This window comes from Aythya marila (assembly GCF_965140915.1).
Source record: "Aythya marila genome assembly, chromosome: 7".
Classification (NCBI taxonomy): Eukaryota; Metazoa; Chordata; class Aves; order Anseriformes; family Anatidae; genus Aythya; species Aythya marila.
In genome coordinates this window covers 17,695,346-17,717,076 of record NC_139048.1, presented here as the reverse complement: position 1 = coordinate 17,717,076, position 21,731 = coordinate 17,695,346, and the positions used below count along the sequence as shown (strand labels likewise).

Sequence of the window (21,731 nt, the reverse complement as noted above, 5' to 3'; positions counted from 1 at the left end):
CTTGCTCTTTTCCTTTGCCAACCACTTTCCTGAGTAGCTTATCAGTAATACAGAGGATAGAAGGCTATCAGCATTATCAGCATTAAAATGTTCTGTAGTGAACACAAGAAATCCATGTGAATTTCTGCTGGATGAGCAGAGTGAGCAGAAGACCTGCTTATCTCTTCACATGTTTTTATTGTGTTTTTTCTTTTTTGCTGTGATTTCTCTGAGACTTCATGGTTAATGTTTCATACAGAACTCCTCTTCTAACAGCATGTATCCACAGTCTCACAGTTTTGATTGCATTCCCCTGAAATCTGTATGAAATATTCCTCTATTCTGTAGAAGCTTTATTTATATTTCTTGCCAGGCTTTTGCATGCTAGTACCAATTAAATGACACGACGGTTGCAAAGGACCAATACAGAACCTGCTCCTGTTCATTTAAGGGCTGCGTAATGTTCTGCTCTCACACTGCAACTTCAGTGAAAATAATTCAAGCTTCTTAAAAATAACTAATTTTCTCCCTGACTTTTAAAACTGCATTATTCAGTTTCTACCAAATCAAGAACTATTTAAAAATAACATGATTCTGGAGGGGAAAAAAAAAAAAAAAAAAAAAAAAAAAGTGACTCACTTTTGAAACAATATGACAACATTTTAATAAGAAACCCTGATGTCTGAAACTGAAATAAACTACACCTCTGCAAAAGAAATCATACATGTTCGTAATATGAACAGAGGAATGAATAACATGAAATGAAACACAATTTTAAAAGAATGAGCATATTTATTTCCTGTTCAAAACAGACAGCACATCAGGATTTATAATATAAATATAAAAATTATCACACAGTCAGAAAACTAGCTTTGTTTGGCAGCATTTTTTTTTTTTTTTTACAATATCAGTGTACAATAATATGCTCTGGCAGGTTAAACTCCACAAAATCCATGCTGTGTACCTTCTCTGTTTACATCTTACAGCAGTAAGATAATTTTTTCTGGTGTATGTATAAAACATCATACATAATACAATACATGCTTTATGAAAGCTGAAAAGAAGGAAAGAAGAGAGAACGTACATCTCTTAATGCTTCCCTTACACCTATGACTCAAACAAATTTAAGTAACATATTTACTATGGCTTTACAGTCATATAACATAGGAAGTTCCATGTATGCATACAAATACATATATATTAAAAGGATTTGTTATAAATAGCTATGGACTTTATAAGTAGCTTCAAATATACAATCTTCTGTATGTCATTGAAAAATTAATGTCCCAGTTTAGTTTATCATAAAAAAAAAAAAAAAAGAGTTCATCCACAGGCGAATATTCTTAACTAGAATGTAACTCTGTGAATGTCCCAAAGAGTCTGTCCCAGTGGGTGAAGTAAGGAGCATAGTTTGACTTGAATTTCAGATGATGGAGATCATGATGTGGTGCTCCTCCATACCAACCAAATGGCACAAGTCGGTGAGTTGACCATGGAAGGTCATATCCTGAATGGTCCTCCACTGACAGCCAGATATTTACAAGGAAGAAAATCATTTCTGTCAAAGGATGACATCCAAGGAGCAATGGATTGATGGCAGCGAAGAATCCCAGTGACAGCAGTTCCCACACACTGGAATACTGTGTAGTAAGAGCAAATGTTGATATGTGCTTGTGATGCACCTTGTGGAAGGTCTTGTAGAGCCACGGCACTCTGTGATGAAGCAAATGCCACAGGAAATACTCAAAATCAAACAGCAGCAGGCAAATTACTACTTGCAGCAGGACCTCGGGCAGCTCTGGAGCTATCACCGGTAGATTCACTGGTTTCCAGTACCAGTGAAGAAATGTCACGGGGAAAATCCAAACCACATGGTGATACGCACTCTGAATAATGCAAGGCACCATCATTCCAAGAGTTGGATAGTTCTGCGGCTGGATTTTGTATTTTCTCAAGTTTGGCAGTCTAGTGCTGAAAAAGTCCAGTGCAATATATGGAAGACAGAAAGCCATGTATGCTGTAAAAGAAAACAGCACTGGAAAAAACGGTGAATTGATCAATGGCTTTTTTGCTGTGACAAAGTCCCAAAGAAACTGAAGGCACAGCCTGTCCTGCTGTCTGTCCATTGCGTAGCAGTGCAGCACTCCGTCCGGCACGCTGCAGTTCATGCTGATTGCTGTCTGAGACTCTCTAAGTCCTGCAAGCCTTTATCTAGGCTGCTCAAAGGAAAACTCCGCCCAGTCAGAAATTCTCCTTACTTAGCTTGGTAATACGTAGCGTTAAAGAGGAAGTTCCCTTTCCTGTTGTACAGAAGCGGTGTAATGCATTACAGTCTCAGAACAGAATTAGCCAGCCAGGGTAATCACTGAAACTTCACAAAAGGCTTGCATGGTAGGAAAAAATTAGAAATGCAGAACTCTTCAACAATGGATTTCAGAGAAAGAGGGTAGGAATACTTTCCACTCCACTTACTACATCCACTTAAAAAAACTGGTATTTTACTCATTTAAGTTATACTATCCTTTGTTATCCTTTTGCCCTTAAATGTGAGGAAACTTAACCTACCATTGATTTTTTCTGCTACCAAAGATGCATTATGTACCTAAGCTCCAGGTCTGACCCATGGATGTTTTGTGGCTAATGGATGTGTGCAAACACATGTTTTTCTAACAAGCTCTTTGGTTTAAAATAGGCTAAGTCGAAATCTTAGTATAACATACACCATGCTTCCAGCCTGAATGTAGTAGCTGTGATTTATCTCCATCTACGTTTGAGGTCCTGTTCTCTACTAACCACTTGACATGACAAAATCCACTTGACTAGATGCAAAACTGAGCCAACAGAATATCCCTCATTTTCTGGGAAGAATGCTAGTTACAATGTCATTTTCCTTCCAAACAGACACCTACTGATAATTATAATTGCATTATTATACTATTTGCTCCACAACTTAAGAACTCTTTGAGTAATACGATAAGGATATCATCCTTCACCCAAGTATGATGCAATTCAAAGATCCACTGGTTAGAACAGTGTCCTCTAAATGATCTTCCTTTGACCGTAGACAATCACTGGACAGAATAAAAGCTAGCAGGTTTGAATCCCAGCATTTTAAATTTGCTAAAAGTATTTTAGGGGTAAAAGATGGAGGTCTTGATTTAATTCTAAGACATTGTTTCTCTTTGTGCTTTTTGAAAATGACGAACAAAGCTTTGAATATTTAGGGAAACAGAGTTTGCCATCAGCTTCCTATGAACTCACCTCTTTTGTAGGTACAGCATTTATTCTAATATTGGAAGTGAGCTCAACTTCCTGGATGACTTTATTAGCTTGTTCAGATGATTTTAGTTCTTTGCTATTCAGAAAAGAAACCCGATGGAGATACAGGAGACAGAATTTCCTTGCATCTTAGTAACGATGCGATAGCAGTGACCTTTTCTGATCTATGTGTAGACTTCTCTTAATCCTTAAATTTGTTTTCAGTCTCTGATATTTCATCTTCAAGAGAAAGTCCTTCAAGTAAATACAGATTTTGCTCCCTCTTTAGACTTCAAGTTTACTGAAACAGTAACATTATTATAATGTGTGCTATTATTCAGGCAATCATAAGTTATTTGCTGGAGACAGCTCTGGTATGGCCTTCAAAGACTCTATCTGTGGCATTTTAGAAATAGGTTCAGATGTTCTGCCAGTGTGAGACTGTGCTGTTGAACTCAATGAATTCAGATTGTTGAATGTAGTGAAACTAAAAACTTGTGACATATACTAATCTAATGGATGAAGACCTATATTCAAGAAATTAATTTCAGTCCTGACTATATTTTAACCTGACCTCCATTTCACAATAAGAATGTGAAAAATGCATTTGTAACTCATTCACTCTCTGGGACTGAAAATTTTCTTCTAGAAGATGATTTCTGTTTATTTATAGAGTTACAATCAGATGTTAAGCCTCCAGATGTGATACATGATTTCTGTTTTACTGGGATTATGCAAGGATTGATTTTTTCCTATAACGTATTTCAAATCTGCCAAAAGGGAGATTGACATAAATTGTTCATCTGCCCTACAGACATTGTTCCAACTAATCCCTAATAACTACGCTGAATTCTCAAGAAGTTGTAGAAACAATAGTGCCTATCAGCTAAAATGTAGAAAATCAGCATTTTGCCTGCAGATTATGTCACAGAAAAATATTCTTAAATCCCTTAAGGAAAATTACAGAATTTTGCAGCATTACTGTTTATCCTGCAGCGTGAAGTCCAAGCAAATCGAGGACTGCAAGCAGAGCTTACCTCGGTGACTGCCTGCAGCTCCCAGGCGGCCAAAGCCATCGGCGCTGCGCCCCATCTGCTGGTGCGCAGGAGGATGAGCTCCATTACAAGCTTTGCCCTGCTGGGTATTGATTCAGGCTCCAGAAAGTGGATCGTCATGCATCAGAGATGGCAAATCCTTATTCTCCAGAAACTGGTTTCAAGCTCCTTGCCTTTGCCACCAAAAAGCATTTATTTCACACGTTTTCACTCCTCCAACTCAGGTTTCCTTGTCAGCACAAGGTGAAGAAGAGACAAAGTGCATGCAAATCCTTTCTGTATTTAATTCAGCAACACAGCCCCAGCTTTTTTCACTCAGCTAACAATGCTGCCAAACTCTCCCATGTGTTACAGGACTCTAAATGGGTCTCTTAAAAAAATCAAGCCTGCTGCTCTGGAGCTTAGGTTGAAGGGCACATAGTTTGGAATGAGGCCCCGCAAAGGGTCTCAAATAGATTCCACATGAGCACAGGACGCAAGCACCTACCCCAGGCTGCACAAGGTAAACAGCAAAACACTAACAAGTGGTTAGGACAATAAAGAAAAGTTGAGACGAGGGAAAACCAGGGTCAGTAGGCTGAAATTAATCTCTGAACAGAAGGGGAGAAATTTCCTTCTCCCTCCTGCTCTTCTCCCCCCCCCCCCCCCCCCCCACTATGTGACAGAGATAAGGCAGCTCCCGGTGCGTGCTGAGACCTGTCTAGAGAAGACGGGTGCCGGGAACAGAGCCCATAATTTATGGAGGACAGTGACGGGGAAGGGGGCTGGGGAGCTGAGCACAACCAGTCCTCCTCCCGCTGGCGAGCAAGCGGCGCCACGGCACGCCAAGCCCGGGGCTCCCCCCGCCGAGTCGCCGCGGGGCGGCCAGGCCGCAGCCGCCATTACCACAGCGCCCCCCGGTGCCCGCGGCCTCTCCAGGGCCGGGCCCCGCAAACAGTCCCTGCACCTCAAGGACAGCAGCCCACGGAGGGGCACGGGAACTTCTCAGGGCTGGGGGCGTGGGTCTGGGACACGGGAGGAAAAGGGGGAGCGCCGAGACTCGGATTCTGGAGTCGAATCCCAAGGGACACGAGCCTCCGCCCTCACGTCCCGGGTAAAGCAGCAAGAACCCAGGGCCACGACGTCTGCTGGATCCTGTGAGACGCATCCCGCACACGCATTCCTCTTCTGTTTTCTGTTGTGACGAAGAGCTTCAGCCTAAACACAAAGTACTTAACAGAGCTAACATGTTTTCCCAATCAACATATTTTCATACCAACATTCCACTGTCCCAACCAAGCTTCCCCAAAAATCTCTCCAGCCAGTATTGAAGGAAAGCTTAATTAAGGATTTTTTAATAAATTCCTAACAATGCTCAGGGAGAGAAAACTGCCAGCAAAGTAAATTGTTAGTTCTAAAGCTTTACCAGGATGAATTTTCAAAATAATAACCATTAGGAAAAGATCCTAAAATTCTTTCATTCAAAATTTGTAATTCAGTTGTGAAAAACTGATTACACCCTCTAGCACTACCTGCATCCACTTTGATTTCCCTGGAAATAGGAAATAAAGGCATTTTTCAGCTTGCTATCCTCAGAAAATAAGACTTAGGCAATCATCTTAGGCATCCTGACTACTGCTCATGCAACCTTAATTTTTTATTCCATTGATGATATCAGTGAAATCTGACTACAGGGAAGCAATCTCAGCCATGTTGTATTTATACAAAATTATCTGAAAATAAGCTACTAGAGAAGAGAGGCCATTAGCACTCATGACATTAAATACTGCCACATGGGTTTGTATTTTATAGGACATCAAAATATATGCTTTAATTACAGTACAATCTTCTGACAGCCATGCTTTATTAGCGATCACAAAATCTATTCCTCCATCAAGATTCCTTTCATATCTTATGAGAACCATTTGCAACTTTCTGCTAATAAAGTATTTGTGTTTCCCATATTTGTATGGCACCTTTACCATAAAGAGTAATTTATACAAAACTAGTGTGTTCCCAAGCTGATTAAACTGTTTTGCTTATGGGGTCCCATTGGAGTAGGGCTGTTTTACCACCACGTGCTATGCTGCCTCACTTCCATGTTGATGGAGCTGATGTGTGAGCTTCTGCCAGTGTTACCACCTGATACCAAATCACTATGTACTGTTAGAAGGCCATTACCATCACCATTGAGCTAGAACACAGTAAGCACCACTACTGTACGTACACCCTACTATCATCAGGCCTTACTGGGTGAGATGAAGTCTGATTGTATATTCAAAGTCCTGTTTAGGTTCTACTCACAACTCATAGGCAAAAACAGGTGCCCTGTCTGTGCTGTAGATCCATGAGTGAACACCCTGGACTGGGCATTCGCTTCAAATGCAGACAGGTCTGTGAGTCTGACAATTCACCAGATGCATGGGGACTACTGTCTCCAGCTTTCTAGCATAGCTTGATCACAGCACTGCTCCTTATTAGATCAAGCATCTCACTGTTCTACTCCACATTCAGAATGTGTTATTTTGCACATTTCTTTCCACTGATGCCTCTCCAACTTTGCATCTTAAGTGCTTGTACATAGCAGGCCAGGAACAGCACAGCAGCTCTTAATTCCCATGTCCATGCCTGCTCCAGCAAAGCAGAGAAGCTCCACAATGGCTTTTGCATAAAGCTTCTGCTATTCTGGTAGTATTTCCAGGCACACTGGGGATTCAGCAGCTGACAAAGCTGGTAACAGGATTTAATACACCCTGCTATCTTAATTGCGCATCTACTGTATCCAGAATGGACAGAAAGGTATGGCCTGAGTGTTTATTACTGAAGATGAAAAAGGTCAAAAGCTGGGGCTTCACACCAAATGCACAAAGGAAAAGATTAGTTCCCTACCGTACAATGCAGTTACATGCTATTTATGAGATTACTAGACAGTAACTACCCAAGGCTTAAGAATGTGATCCAAGCAGCTTTCCACCATGTCAGTAGTTTGACCAGAACCCTTCACCTGGAGGCTTAGAAAATACCTCAGTCTTGTGAGCAGTTACTTGTAGTTCATACCTTACCTAGAAGTCTCAGAAAAATCTTTTGAAACAATACAAATGGCCTTTTAGGCTTAGGCAAAGCTTCTTTCAGGAAAGTAGTAAAATCACCAAGTAAAATCCTATTTCATTTTTTATTGTACTTGTTCTACGGATGAATAGTTGTGAAAAATAGACTTGGCTCTTTGGACTCTGTCCCAAAGACTCACATGTATTCAGGAAACAAGAAGTGAAACAGAGCACGTCACTCCAAACAGGTCTCTCATTTATTGAAATACCTCAAGCTTAATAAACACAATGCACATGGCTCTTGCTCTATCACATACCATCACAACTGCAAAGTTAACCACTTTGGATTCTTACAGTCTTCCTTCCAGTATAGCAATATGGAGCAAATATGACTGCTATAAAGCAAACTTAAAGGTCCTGCTAGGCATCACATCGGAAATACCATGAACCACTTTTTCCTTACAGCCTGAGGACTCCCTGAGTCTGAATTAGTTTTTTTTTTTTTTTGTGTGTGTGTGTTTTTTTTTTTTCTTTTTCAACTCCTAATTTATGGCTTATGCTTTTTTTTTTTTTCTTACAAAACAAAGGCTGCCACAGTTTAAACTGTGCTATTTTCTATTACATATAGAAAAGTCTTTTGTTCCCGTTAGTATTACTGACAGATCTGGATTGAACTCCAACTCTGGCACAGAAATTTTCATCTGGACTGAGGCAATTGACTCTGGAGATTGTTCATACACCTACATTAGGCATTGAACTTACATGCACTTCAGAGGAGCCAAAGTCCCCTGTGCAGTCAATGGAGTGAGCAAGGCACCTATATTAGAGAAAGATATAGCTCCAAAGTCAGGCCCCTAAAGCAGATGTGAATCCTCTTCCCCCATTAAATGGGGGCTTAGCCCCATTCTAAAGTAGAAGCTGAGACAAATGGAAATCACCATAAATACTGCCAGGCTTCTCCAGGTTATTGTACGGTGAACACAATGGTGGCAAGCACCATATAAGCAGCTAAAAAGTTAACAGATCTGCAAAGCAGCAGAAGATTAACGGGAAGAGTTCATGCAAATTAAGTCACGCAAGCTATAAAACTAATGCATTGGCCCTTCCCTGGTCAGTAGTATACTGGGGGAGCTTGTTTTCTAGCGGTCAGTGCAAACAAAACACAAGTATGTTACATTATTCTCCTTGAAAGTCGTAACCTATTGACAAAGCTAACAATAAGTGGTATTTTTTTAACTGCTTCTCTTGTTCCAGAAATCTTCAAGGGCAAATAATGATCCTTATCCACAGTTGTCATGTGGAACATGAAAGGCTTCAGGGATACTGCCGAAATCAAGAAAAACGCAGTAATGAATCAGTTCCAAAACAGGAGATTTCAACTGACAGTGATGATCTTCTCTGGCTTCAAGACAGTTCTTCTGCGCAATGTTGGAAAAAAAAAAAAGTAATCTGATATAGCTAGCCTGTGAGTGATGGCTAAAATAATGCAGCAGGAAGTCACTAAGTGCTTTTTAAAGTACCAGCACCAAATAGGGTCAGTACAAGGCATACTTCTGAAAAGGACTCAGAAATGGCAATGTACTAAGAAATGGCAGTGCTTTATGCAGAGCAAACCAGTTTTATTGTCAAGCACCTGAGGTGCTCAGTGGACTAACTTGTCTTTCAGACATGTCACTAAATCTATATGCACATGAAATACTGCTTTTGTGCAGAGTCACACTGCTGTTTTTTCTGGGGTACCAAGCCGCTGTGTGCAAAATCAGCAGGCTATACTGAGGATTTGTGCAGGAGAGAGAAATAATACTGAGAAAAACAAGTCACGTACGAATCCAATTCAGTAGTCAATGCTGGCATTTCAAAAATGCATCATAAATAAGCAATGTAGCATTACTGCCAGAAAAGCATATGCTTCAGAAAAAAATAACTTCTGATGAACTAATACTCTGAAATACCATGCAGGTTTAGACATATTTCCTCATCATGTTAATTATTTCATTATACATGCGGTAAGGTGCATCAAGGCCCCAGATGAAATCCAAGTGTTCCCATTCTGGAATGTTTTTGTGGTAAACCAAGTTTGTGATCTGAGTGAGCAGCATGGCAACATCCTTTGGGTCTGCCAGCCAGTCCTGTCCACCAGTCCACACAGCAGTTGGTACAGTCATCTCCTTTACTTTGTAGAAAGGGGGAGTAGACTGAGGAGTGAAAAAGTGAAAACAAAAGCATTAGAACAAGTCTCCAGCATGGCACTCAACTGCAGTGCAATATACTAGCAAATGCAGGAAGAATGTGTTAGATTCCCATTTTCTCTTTTGCTCTTTGACAACCAGAGATGTAGACAGAGTCCTGACTTTCAAGAAAAAATGTAATTCCAAAGAGTTCTGCAATACCGTAGCACACACAGCAGTAAAGATGGTGAGTTTACAAGATAGCAGGAAGGACTACTGTGTAGTGGGAGGTCTCAGAGAATGCACTGCATTTAGGTATTTCTAACCCCTAATCAAACGCTAAGAGCGATCCCTCCTCTGAAAGGATGATACAGCAATATTTCCCCATCGCTAAAGTGACAAGGGGCAAAATATTTTTAGTACTGCACTCAGCAATTTAGAAACAAACACAGGTGGAGATTAAGCAAGATGAAGATAAGCAGTACACATGAATTGACAGTATGTTCCTTCTTGTGAGAAGTGCATAGGGACCTCATGACCCAGGCAGGCAGGACCTGAACTAAATCTTAGCAAAAGGATCACCCTCAAGAAACACTGTGCCACCACAACTTCGTATCTGAGCACGGACTCCATATTTAGGACTACCTCAGAGCTTCATGATCCTTTATGCACATAGTAAAAATACACTCAAGAGAAGTGCCTGAAGACTTTTTTCTTGTGTGTCACTCAAAAATTTTAACAGATCCATAAAAGATGTTTACCTGGTTGTAGTGAGCCATATTTGCAGCCTTGCTTCCCCAGTCATAAGCTTTGAGTTCCCCGGTTTTCACAGCCTAGAAATCAACAAATATTCACACACAAAGAAAAAAAAGAACACTTTTGTCAAAGGAACAAAAAGGCCTATGTCAGCTGGAGAACTGGCAAAGGCAATTGACACAAGAACCACTGAAATGCCAAGTATTAGCATAAGAAGTATCACTGCTTTACCAGCATCACAGGATTGGGAAACACTAACATTCAGTACCATGTCACATCCCTTAAGATTCCACACTCTTTCGAAACAGCAGTAGGAAACACTAAGGAAAACAATTTCCAGAATTCAAATCCAGAATGCGTCAGCTTCATGTTTACTTCTGCAATATTTACATAGCTGTCTAAATATGTAAGAACACAGCAATGGAGTTTTCTTATAAATACCACTCTGTATAATTCACCACATACTTTTTTTCCCTGAAACAGCAGTCTATATAGTAGGGTTTTGGAAAAATGGGAAAAAATAGATCCACACAGATTTCCTCTCAGCCAACACTTAAACAGCTGTGTACGGCACAACAGATTGTTTCCAAATGGACGAACAAGTTCCACTATAAGATCACAAGGAGCATTGATGACTGCTTTTCATGGCAAATGTCTCCCCTTATTTGCCAGCATATAGATGTGCCTTCTGAGCAAGCCTCGGACATGGTATCATCACAGGCATAAAATTGTGCGTTGAGGTTAAGTTCACAATATACTAATCAAATACAAAATGAAGCCAAACAGAAAATAGAAAGCCTGCTACTTATCTCTGGCTAAAAATACAACTTACAATGAAAATGAGGTCTGCTGAAAGAGGAACAAATACTTGTTACAGCATCTGAGTTAAATTATTCCTTTTTAAATTTTTTTTTCCTGAAGTACTTAATGTTAACATTTATTCACAGCAGTAGGAAAGAGGTGAGCCACCATAAGGTCAGTATCATCAAAGCAGCTGCAGTGAACAGCTGCCATTCTGACAATTAGCAGTTCCAGAATTTCATTTGGGCTACACTAGATACGTATCTTGACATTTTATTCCATGTTTGTAGAATACTGACATCTCTGATATTTACAAGATAGAGTCATGGACATCTGAGATCCTGAAGCTTACCTGGGTCCAGTGGATCATGTTCTGTACAGATGTTCCCGCAGGGCAATGTGTTGAATACACATCCACACGGCTCTGCAACAAGATAATTAACATTGTCTACTCCTCACAGTGCAACAGTTCTACCCAATTTTGCTTCTTGAACAACTAAGAAAATTTTCCATTCCTCTTAAAACTGTTCTGAACAAGAAGTTAACTGGTGCCACAATACAGATGAGGTAAAAGGTTCTAATGTTTTGGGGACTGTTTACAATTAAATGCAGAAATTTAAAGATGAATTTTAAACCTAACAATGACATTATAAATATATAAAAATACTTAAGGACCATTTTTTTTAAAGTGCTAATATTTTAAGAATTGGAAACATGGTAAATAATAGTTAGATGGACCTCCACAGAAACCTAGACCCTACTCTACATCTAAACTAGAAGTTGTCAGTTCACAGTGATTCAAAACTTCATACACCCTGACTTTAGAAGTACATGATACCTAGGGGAAACTTAAATCCTGACAGGAAAAAAAAATACACAAAACCATGGAAACTATGTGCTGGGCAAGAAAAGATATATTTTAAAGAAGTACTATCACGTTGATGTAAAATATATACTTTTTTTCCCCTGCACACAGTGAATAGTGAAAAAAAATGCTAATTCTATCTTGCTACAATTAAAAAAATCCTCAGCCTTCTTCCACCTGTGGGTAAGCTGATACCAGCTTCTAATGATTTCAGGGATGTAGAAACACTAAGCATCATCATAAAAAAAAAAGCAGTCTCATGCCAATTGCTGTTAACTAGCTTTTAGACAACAGAACAAATCCTATGGACGAGTCCTCTCAAACTAGGACCACAGATAAAGGTATCAGCAGGGACAGAAACTGCTCCCAGAGAAAGTAATTTTATATGCCCACCAAGAGACCAAAAAACTTCAACAGTTCTGCAGACAGTAGCAGAAAACACTGCTCCAACAGATCTAAATTAATTTTTGTTTTCTAGTACCTTTTTCAAAGGCTAATTTTATCCATTCCAACTGGGCAACTACATCTACATCAAATAAAGATATTCAACCTAACTCGGTACAGTGAAGAAGGCTTTTTTTTTTTTTTTTCTAATTACACATAAAGACATCAGTACAATCATACAATCAATACTGGATCCACAGTAAGTTAACTATCAAAGTGACCAAAACACACCATATTCAAGTTTCTCTCATTAAAGCCACACAGAAGAAAGAATATGTTGCCACAAAGGTCATCAAGTATTCTGTGGGTGCAAACATGGGTAGCAAGCCACTTCAACCAAAAATTCTGAGGAAGGAATTGTTTCTTTCCAAACATGTCCTGAAAAACAACAAACACATAAGACAAACATGTAATTGTATAGAATCACCTGGTTTTACTTTTCATACTAAAGCATTCTTAAGGCAGTTACTTCCATTTGCACTGGTGATAGGTAAGTTAAGTCATTTTCATATGACGTATTTCCTTATCAACCTTTGTTTACAGTCCAATGGGAAGGTCAGGGTTAGTACTTCTGCTACAAATGACGCAGTCAATCACCACCCACAAAATGTATGTGGGAACTGGGGCAATCACTCAAGAATTTCAAACCTAATCTGTTTTAAATTCAGTATTTTATAGGAGTACTGTAGAGCTTCTTGTCATCAGAATTGTTTAAGGCTAAAATATTCTAAGCTGCATCTGCTGTTAAATGGCTCTGTATTGCAACTTCCTCTCTTCAAACCATGAAAGAAAAACCAGATGCATGAGCTGTGGCGGCCACTTCCTTTTGGTGGGTATTTTTAAAAACAGCCAAGGATTTGAAAACAGCCGACTGAGCACTTCCGTAGAAAGTGACAGCTCTTCAAGGATATGACTGACCCCCAAGCTGTCATGCACTTGTACACTGCAGTTTTTTTTGCAAGTCATCATGAGAATCAAGTTCTCCAGCACAACATGACCATCTGCACAAGGCACTGATCAGCTACCATCCTCATCAGACAAAGCTCAGTACACAAGCAACAGGAGATCACAACTGTTAGCACCACTTTTCTCTTAACTCCCTTTGGAGAGGGGAACAAATAACGCACAAGGACATGCTTTACATCTGTACAAGGCACATCAGGGAAAGGTTTTTCTCACAGGACAAACAGGTCTGTGTGGAAAGCTCTGTGGGTGGTGTAAAGAAATGCTAGTGTTAAAAGTAACACACACAGCAGAACGTTCACAATGTCTGACTCCAGGCACTTAACTGCAGCCTGCCAATCTGCCCACGTCCCAGTTGCTGTTAATAATGGTGAAAGGTAAACTCATTCAGAGAATGATTCATAGCGTCTAAATAAAGCTGCTGCACTTAATCACGCTCTGGTGGATCCTCTTCCAATATTAAATGGTTAATTGAGAAATAAATCTGTTAAAGTTCATGACAATTCAAAAAAGAATTCTATATAAAGCTAACGCATGACTCTTCTAAAACAGACCAACCTATTTAAATAATTGTGTGCTTTCTGTAGCCTGAATTCTAGAAATTTGTAACTGGAAAAACATAACTTTATTCCACCTATTAAGTTGTGCTTGTTAAGTACTACTTCGCACTGATGCAAATTGTCTCATTAGACAGTAGTAAAACCAGAGAAACCACTGCTGACTTCCATAGCATTATAGCATTATGCTGGAAAAACTGGCCCAGCATTCTTGTGGGATATGCTAATCTTTAATCCACAACTATTACCATTATTTGCTATGCTGTTTTCAACCAGAGAGGGACGCCCTTCATTCACCTTAAAATTTATACATTCAAACACAAACCTTGAGAAGCAGCTCAGGAAACACTCCCAGTTTTGTCAGAGGGCTAGTAGCAAACTTGACTGTAGCTACTGGTGCCAAGGCAAAGAACATTTTGATTTTCTTAGCCAGCTGTGGCAAAGTTGAAAAAGCAATGAAAGCTGTAAATAATACGAGAATAATTAGCAATAACACAAGATAGATAAGAATTCTATTTGGTGATTCTACAAAATTTAAGATGTAGTGTACAAAACGATTTTTAGATTAATATATTGACTGTTTAGGTATTTCAAATTAATCTAGTTACTACAGAACACAAATTAAACTAGACATATTAGGAGGATTTCTTCTCTTCTGAAAAACAAGTCCATGCTAACTAACCCAACACTTCCCGCATGCAGGTCTAAAAGCACCTGATGCAGACCTTACATACAGTAAATGACAACTTCTATTCTACACATACATAATGATTCTAGATTATTGTGTAGCTCAAAGTATTTAACAGAAACTATACTGACAGCTACCTGTGACTTCAATTTTTCATTTCAACAGCTTCCCACTTTATGCAAGCACAGAATTAATTAATTCTTTTATTTTTAATGTTGATGAGTATTTCTGAAGTTCTATTCTTTTCCTCATTAACCCACACATGTAGAACTTGATACCATTTCAACTACAGCATGTTCTAATGAATGCATCTCTTCACATACCCATGGTGGTGCCCTGGGAATGGCCAACATAAAATACTTGTTCCTGGCCAGTTTTCTTCAAAATGAAGTCCACTGAGGCTGGAATGTCATATTTAGCCATTTCATCAAAGCTACAAAGCAAAGAAAAATATCAGTGTGTTATGGCTGCATGGAACTTTACTGCACTGAAGATCAGTTGTCTGGACATAAAGCACAGCTGCCTTTGGATGAAGCAGTACACCTGGTGATTAAGTCAACACACCAAGGACTGCTGAAAGCAATTACTGTTCTACTGACCATCTATGAAAGCTGTCCCAGGACACCATACTGATACAGAACTCCCTTTTGCTACCCCTACATATGAGACAGCACACGTAACCATATCACATACATTCACATCGTGACTGAGCTCAAATGATGGGCAAAGACAGGAAGAGAAGCCTGCTCACAAACAGCACGTGAAGTTTCTCTACAAAAATGAGGATACCTGAAAACCCAGAATTCGTCCTGCTTCACTGTGAAGTGTATATGCTTCCTGGACCAGGTGTTCCCTCTGCTGTTTCCCAGCCATACATCATAGCCAGCGTCTGCCAGCATAAAGCCAAGGCTATTGTAATCCAAGTTTGTGATCCAGTTGCTGCCATCAGCAAGTAAACCATGCTGCAGAAACACAGCAGGCCTTGGACCTGAAAAACAATGCATTTATTATAGCTTCCTGTTCATCTGGAATTGAACGCCTCAGAGAAATTCAGGTGAGTTATTCAAATCTGAAGCAGACATATCTAATCTACTTGATTTAATCTACTAAGGTTAGCAGTACCAACATTATCTCTATCCAACACCATTCTGTTAGCAAAGCTCTGGCAGAACCTGAAGAGCAGTGTGGATAGACAACAAGGACACCCAGGTTCCAAAGGCCTTTTTGCCCTTAACTTAAGCAGTTAAAAGAACCGCAGTGAAGACCCACATGAAATTTAGGAAGGTTCTCTCCTGACTCTCCTACTGCAAAAGAGAAGTGAAACCTTTACCTGGAATACAGATTAAAAAATGGAAGGTTCCTGCTGAAGGAAAATAAAATGACATATTATCCTTCAGGAGGAAAATGAAGGTCAGAAATTCTAAAGACCTAGCTCAAGATCACACAGTATCAAAGGTGACATTTCTCCCACATTAATAACTAAAATCTGATACGTGGTAATTTCAGCTCAATGACAGAAATGACTCAGGAATTTACCTCCTGCAGTGATGGATCATTCGACTACAATTTCAACGGAGAAAACAGTGAGTCAGTTTAGTAAAGTGGACTTAGATCTTTCAGCAAAAACATCCAAGTCACAACTAGACCCTACATTCTGTTATGGCCATAAGAGTTTGTTGTGAGTTCCATAAATCCAAATTAACAATGTTCCTCCCTGCTGGCAGCCTTTATAGCTGTGACAATGAAGCTTTTTGGTGCCTGCTTTTCCCATTTTGTTAAAAAAAAATAAAATAAAATAAAAAAATTAAGTTGTGGTGCACTGTCCATGGAATCACAGCAAGTTTCTGGCAGTGTCAGACTAGCACAAGAGACAGTATAGTTCCACACCACTGTTTACTGCATTGTGGTAATAGTACATCGCTTTAGGAACAGAGTGCGTGATTTTCAAGCCTAACATTAAACTTGTTTTCTGTAATGGTCACTTTTGCTTTATACTTTCTTCCTTTTTACTGAACTCAGGCCAACCAACTTCTTATTTTTTGAAGAAGAGGCTCTTCTCAAACCACTACTTGCATGTTTCATAACACAGGAAGGAGAAACTGTTTAAATCCTTTAATGTTTTAACTGTTCTCCTACTTGCCACCAATTGCTGAATTTCTGCCAATTCCTCTTTCACTTCACCAAGCACATGACTTGTACCATCACAAGACAAAATGACTTGGACAATAACAATTTTGTATCACCTCTAATCCAAAAAATAAAATAGAATGAATAAAGAGGGTAAGGACTTAAACTACCATTTCGTGTATGTATTATTTTGTTCTCGTCACACACAACCCCAGAAGTAAATGGAAAATATATTTCCAAATTTAATCCCTTTCATTCTTACCATCATGTTCTCTTTTAGTGTTTCATCAACAACATCTTTCATTAAGACAGTTAAAACTAATTCCTACTAAAAATGGAAAAGTCAGATTTTTTGCTTTTAGGATCTACAGTCATTTTTCCATTTTTTTTTGAGCTGAGGAACTGTAGGTCTTGTTCCAAAACATCATGTGATACGTAACTACAAGGGATCCTATTCACATTAAGCAGGTATTGCAAAAGAATTACGGCATACATACGCTAAGTCAGCAGTAACACAACATTGGTATCTTTCTGGGAAAAGATACCAAGTCTATAAAAACTGAAGATCAACATGAACTTTGAAATCTTCATTCTTCTAGGAGATCATACTTCCCCAAATGTGCTCAGTAATCCTTGTTTTTAAAATTAAAGCACTTTGCAAAACATGAACTTGGGGTCGAGGGTGTGGCAAGGGGAATGTGGAGAATTCCCACGAGTCAGGAAACTTCTGTTTGCTTATGTCATAGATGAAGGATTTGACAAAATCAGCATGCTCAAAGGCAGTCTTTTTCCTGTAGCTTCTCTAAAATTTTTAACAACAGAGACACCTGCCAGATTTGACTGGCCTCATCCATGCACCGATCTTTACGCACCAACCTTGTGAGTGGCAACGTGTAGTGCAAACATCCTAGTTCGTGCAAAACCAACGGTTAAGGTCAGGAAGACTGCTGCTCAGCCTTTGGCAGAGGAGAGGATTTTTCCACGGGTCTTGTTCGCACCCTAGGGCAGTCACTCCTTTCCTTGCGAGCGCCATGTTTTTACCTCTCAAAAGTTCTCAGTTAGTCTTTAGGACATGTACAACTCCTATACAAACTGGCTGGTGTTACGTGCATGCAATTGTTGGTAAGATCTTTTACAATGGGTGGTGACATGATACCAAATTCCATGACTGCTGTTCAGATGTACTGTTATTTCTGTATGCAATGCAAGACGACAGCAAGTCAAAGGTCATCCATCTCTCTTCTTCCAAATACATTTCTCTCATTTTTAAAGCATTCCATCCTTCTGTCTTTGCAAAAACCTTCACCTGTATCATGCCTGTAAGTCTCAGCTTACATTCCCTTTACACTTCCCCTCTACCACCTGTTTGCAATATATTTTTAAAAGTATTGTCTTCAAGATGCTCTCAGGGGATTTTCTCTTATAATAGTATTTTATCTATTTAACCAGCCGTGTACTGTGTACAAAATGACACCACAACAGTAGACAGAATTGCTCTAGCTTGTAACTTTCTGCAAAGGCAACTTCAAAGGTTATAATTAACGAAATAGTTTTTTCCAGAAATCAGGCAGTAATTAAGTTTTGTGAACACTCCAGTGAGAACTCTTACAGTTCACTTATATATCATAAAAAGAGGCATACTAACTGCCCTTATTTCTGAAAACTCTCAGGCATTTTAAACAAAAATATTTTTTAATGAAAAGGTATTTTTAATATGTTTTGAAACAGTGCAACAATGGTACAATCTCTTTTCAACATACTTTGTTACTTAAAAAAAATAAAATCTTAACCCTTATTCTCCACTTACTAGAAATTTCAGGCCTCTGAGCCCCGCAAATAAAATCAAACACTAAGGGTGTGTATTACTGACACAAAATGTGAGCACCAGGAAAATATAGCTTTCTAACTTCTTCTCCCTTCTTGTACTCAAGTCACTCTACATGTGCCCGAATTATTCTGGTCGTAACATTCAGCAGTCATCTAACCACACAAGTTATAGTCTTTAATTTTTCTGGACCATTACAGGAACAGAAATTCTGTAAATGAAGGAAAGCTTTTTCATGACTTTCCATTTTTCCAAGCAGAAATCAACCCTACCTTTGCTCAACCCATGACCTTTTCTTCCATAAGGAATTCTGTTAATGGAAAGGATATAGCCATCTTCTGTCGTCACTTCATACTCCTCACTAGGATATCCCCTGAAGACGATAATTTGACTCTGAAGAAAGAAAAGAAACCACCTTGAAGTCAGACTCTCAGCCTCCTTCACTCATTAACATGTTCAAAGTACTCTGTGTTCCTTCCAGAGACGGCAAAGTGAAATCAAAGGATGTGGTAGGAATGTGCCATAACCATTAATCTATTCAATGCAGACAGGTTCTCTTCTGCAACTTACCCCACATAGGAACTAGTCGGAGCACAAACTTTAACCGAGGCAAACTCCCTAACCTGTCCCCATCCATATCTGTCAGGTTAGTTACCCTGAGCACCACTTCCAGTGATAAAGGAGATTGCGAAGTTGAAAAGGCAATTATGGTGACAGGACAAAACACTGAGACAGAAATGGTAGGCAAAAAAATAAAATTTGCTCTCAAGAAAACTAGTATCTTCCAATAAGAACCAAGTTCTCACAACACTTGGTATCACAGTGGAACACTGAGGGATGAGAAAGAGGGAATAACCCTGTTTGGGCACTGGGACAGGCTCCCCACGGCAGTGGTCACGGCACCAAATCTGCCAGAACTCAAGAAGCATTTGGACAACACTCCCAAACACATGGCCTGATTTTTGGGTGGTCCTGTGAGAATGCCATGAGTTGGACTCTGTGATCCTTGTGAGTCCCTTCCAATTCGGTGTATTGTGTGGTTCTATGATTCCATGCAGAGTTCATCTCTCTTCTGAAGAGAAAGACTTCCTCAAAGACATTGCAGATTCATACACTAACTTTATGGCTAATTTAGTGTTATCATGTTCTCTGTGTTACATTTAGGCAATGTGCTGAAACAAACCCACCAACAGAGCTGCTTTAAAGCACTAAGATCACAGTCCTCACATGCATGAGCTGCTGATATTGCCGCCTCCACCCGCAGTTTCGTGTGCCATTTCTTACTCACTGTTCTCCTAAAGTCTTATGTGTATTGCACAGCTTTTAACTGAACTTCCTGACAAGCCAAAGAAGAAAACAATAAAACCACCGCACTTTTTTTAACGCTGTAGTTTCATTAACAGATGCATCCCCCATCTCTTCTGTCTCAAGCTTTATGTCAATTTCACTTCTTCCATCTGCAACTCCATTAGGCCAGTGAACTTGCTATTTGTTTTTGACTCCAATTATGCTTTGAGAGAATGTCAGAAGTGCAAGACACGACTGGAAGTCTACTGGCAGGCTGCCGGGCAGGGAAGAGAGGGGCACTTACACAAACCACGCTATGTCTCTTAGCCAAATCTTCAGGAGTTAACAGTGACATTAACATTCCAAAGCGATTTTAAAACTAAACTCCATTCGAATTCCATTAACCTTAGACTGAGTGCCCAGGTCAAAGCCCCCAAACGCGATCCGGATGACACTGAACACCCTGTCAGGCCCGGCTGTGGCCCCGCCGGCCGCCCCGCGCCCCCGGGGACTCACGATGTTCATGTTGGTCTCGGGGTCCACGTTCCCCCGCCCGCCGGCGAACGCGCCCGCAACGCCGGCGCTGTGCAGGAGGAGGGCGGCGAGCACCAAGCCCCGCATCCTGGCCTGGCACGGCTCGGAGCCGATGGGAGCGCAGCGGAGCGAAGCACGGCTCTCCAGCCGCCGGCTTATGTTCCGCCTCCGCCGAGCCCCGCGGCCGGCACGGCACCGCGTGACGGGGCGGGGGCGGCCGCCCTCCTGACGGGCGTCGTCCGGCCCCGAGGGGCTGAGGGAGCGCGGCCGAGCCCGGCGGGCAAGGCGCTGCCCCCGCCGCGCCCCGCGGCCCCGCCGCTGCCCCTCTCCGCCCGGCCGCGGCCCCCCGACTCCCCGCAGCGCGGCGGGAGGAGGGCGCTGGGCGGCGGCGGCGGCGCTCAGGCGATGCGGCGCGGCCTATCGGCGGCGGTAGCGGCCGGCCGCCCAGCCCACCCCCCCGAGCTCCGTTTTTCAGTGTTTTGGCCCCTTGTTCTTGCTTTCTCCTCTCCTGCACCTGCTCGTCATCTGGCTGAGATGTTAGTCCTCACAGCTCCGCCTGCTGCACCGATTGCCCCCTCAGAGCTTGGGCGCTGAGCGCCATGAAGGGCAAGGGGGTCACTCCTAAGGACTACGAGGCGTTGTCAACAAGCACTGTTCTCACACAAATAATCAATTGTTGACCACAAACTAAGTACATCAAATCTAATACAAACAGGCCTAAATTACATGCAGGTGCACAGTCCCAGCAGTGCTGTCACCACATCTCCCTGCGAACCTCGTCTGTCCTTGCACTCTGAGGCAGTTGGCACCGCACTTGATAATCTATAGCTCCACAGAGCAGAGTGCCTGTGGGCAGGCGATGTGTGGCCGTGCTTGCAAAACCTTGGGCCAAATTCAATCCTGAAACATAAATATTCATATTACTTGGTACACAGTAATATCCTCAGAATAATACCAAAACCTGAAATGCACAGTAGTAGGGCAGTAATATGTCAGCAAAATAAACTTTTTTTTTTTTTTTTTTTTTTTTTTTTTTAGAGCATTAAGACTTTCATAGATGTTTTCATTTTCAAAAGTCACTCTCCTTAACATCATCCTCAATTTTCTTCTTCCAAGTTGTGAGGTCACAGCTAGTGATCATTTGAAGGGGCTGTGAGGCAGAAAAGTTCGTATGGCAAGGCAGGGCCGCAGTGCCTGGGTGTAGCTGAGCAGCTGGAGAGCACACTTTTTAACAAGACTGTGAACAAGACCATTTGACACCACTAGGCAATCAGGCTCTCCACAGTCCTGTGTGTTGGTCCTTTTCCTGCTTTACATGCCACCCAGCTGTGCCCTGGCACTTGGGGTCACAGAGCACCATGTAGGAGGCCAGGTCCTCACACTGCGTGCACTTGTGAT

At 40.9% G+C, this 21,731-nt stretch overlaps 2 protein-coding genes across 2 annotated transcripts; both read right to left on the bottom strand.

Annotated features, from left to right (window-relative positions):
* Positions 1–708: 708 nt before the first annotated feature.
* Positions 709–2,783, bottom strand: CH25H (cholesterol 25-hydroxylase). Its single transcript, XM_082765270.1, has one exon. It carries the CDS (start codon positions 2,145–2,147, stop codon positions 1,323–1,325), a length of 825 nt encoding a protein of 274 aa, XP_082621396.1. The 5' UTR covers positions 2,148–2,783; the 3' UTR covers positions 709–1,322.
* A 4,774-nt stretch (positions 2,784–7,557) lies between these two features.
* LIPA (lipase A, lysosomal acid type) lies at positions 7,558–20,710 on the bottom strand. The gene is made up of 9 exons (XM_082765009.1): positions 20,316–20,710; positions 18,785–18,905; positions 15,350–15,548; positions 14,884–14,993; positions 14,198–14,334; positions 12,584–12,730; positions 11,396–11,467; positions 10,248–10,319; positions 7,558–9,513 (listed from the first exon to the last, which is right to left on the bottom strand). The coding sequence occupies exons 1-9, from the start codon at positions 20,418–20,420 to the stop codon at positions 9,280–9,282; spliced, it is 1,197 nt and encodes a 398-aa protein (XP_082621135.1). The 5' UTR covers positions 20,421–20,710; the 3' UTR covers positions 7,558–9,279.
* Positions 20,711–21,731: the final 1,021 nt, after the last annotated feature.

Bases quoted from the DNA above. Each gene is read 5' to 3' on its own strand.
- CH25H (XM_082765270.1), bottom strand. From the start codon at position 2,147: ATGAACTGCAGCGTGCCGGACGGAGTGCTGCACTGCTACGCAATGGAC.
- LIPA (XM_082765009.1), bottom strand. From the start codon at position 20,420: ATGCGGGGCTTGGTGCTCGCCGCCCTCCTCCTGCACAGCGCCGGCGTT. The intron at 11,468-12,583 runs GTGTGTTTTGGT...ATCTTGTTGCAG, and splicing joins ATGAGAGAAACTTGAATATG to AGCCGTGTGGATGTGTATTC. The intron at 10,320-11,395 runs GTAAGCTTCAGG...GTTGATTTCTAG, and splicing joins ACATGATCCACTGGACCCAG to GCTGTGAAAACCGGGGAACT.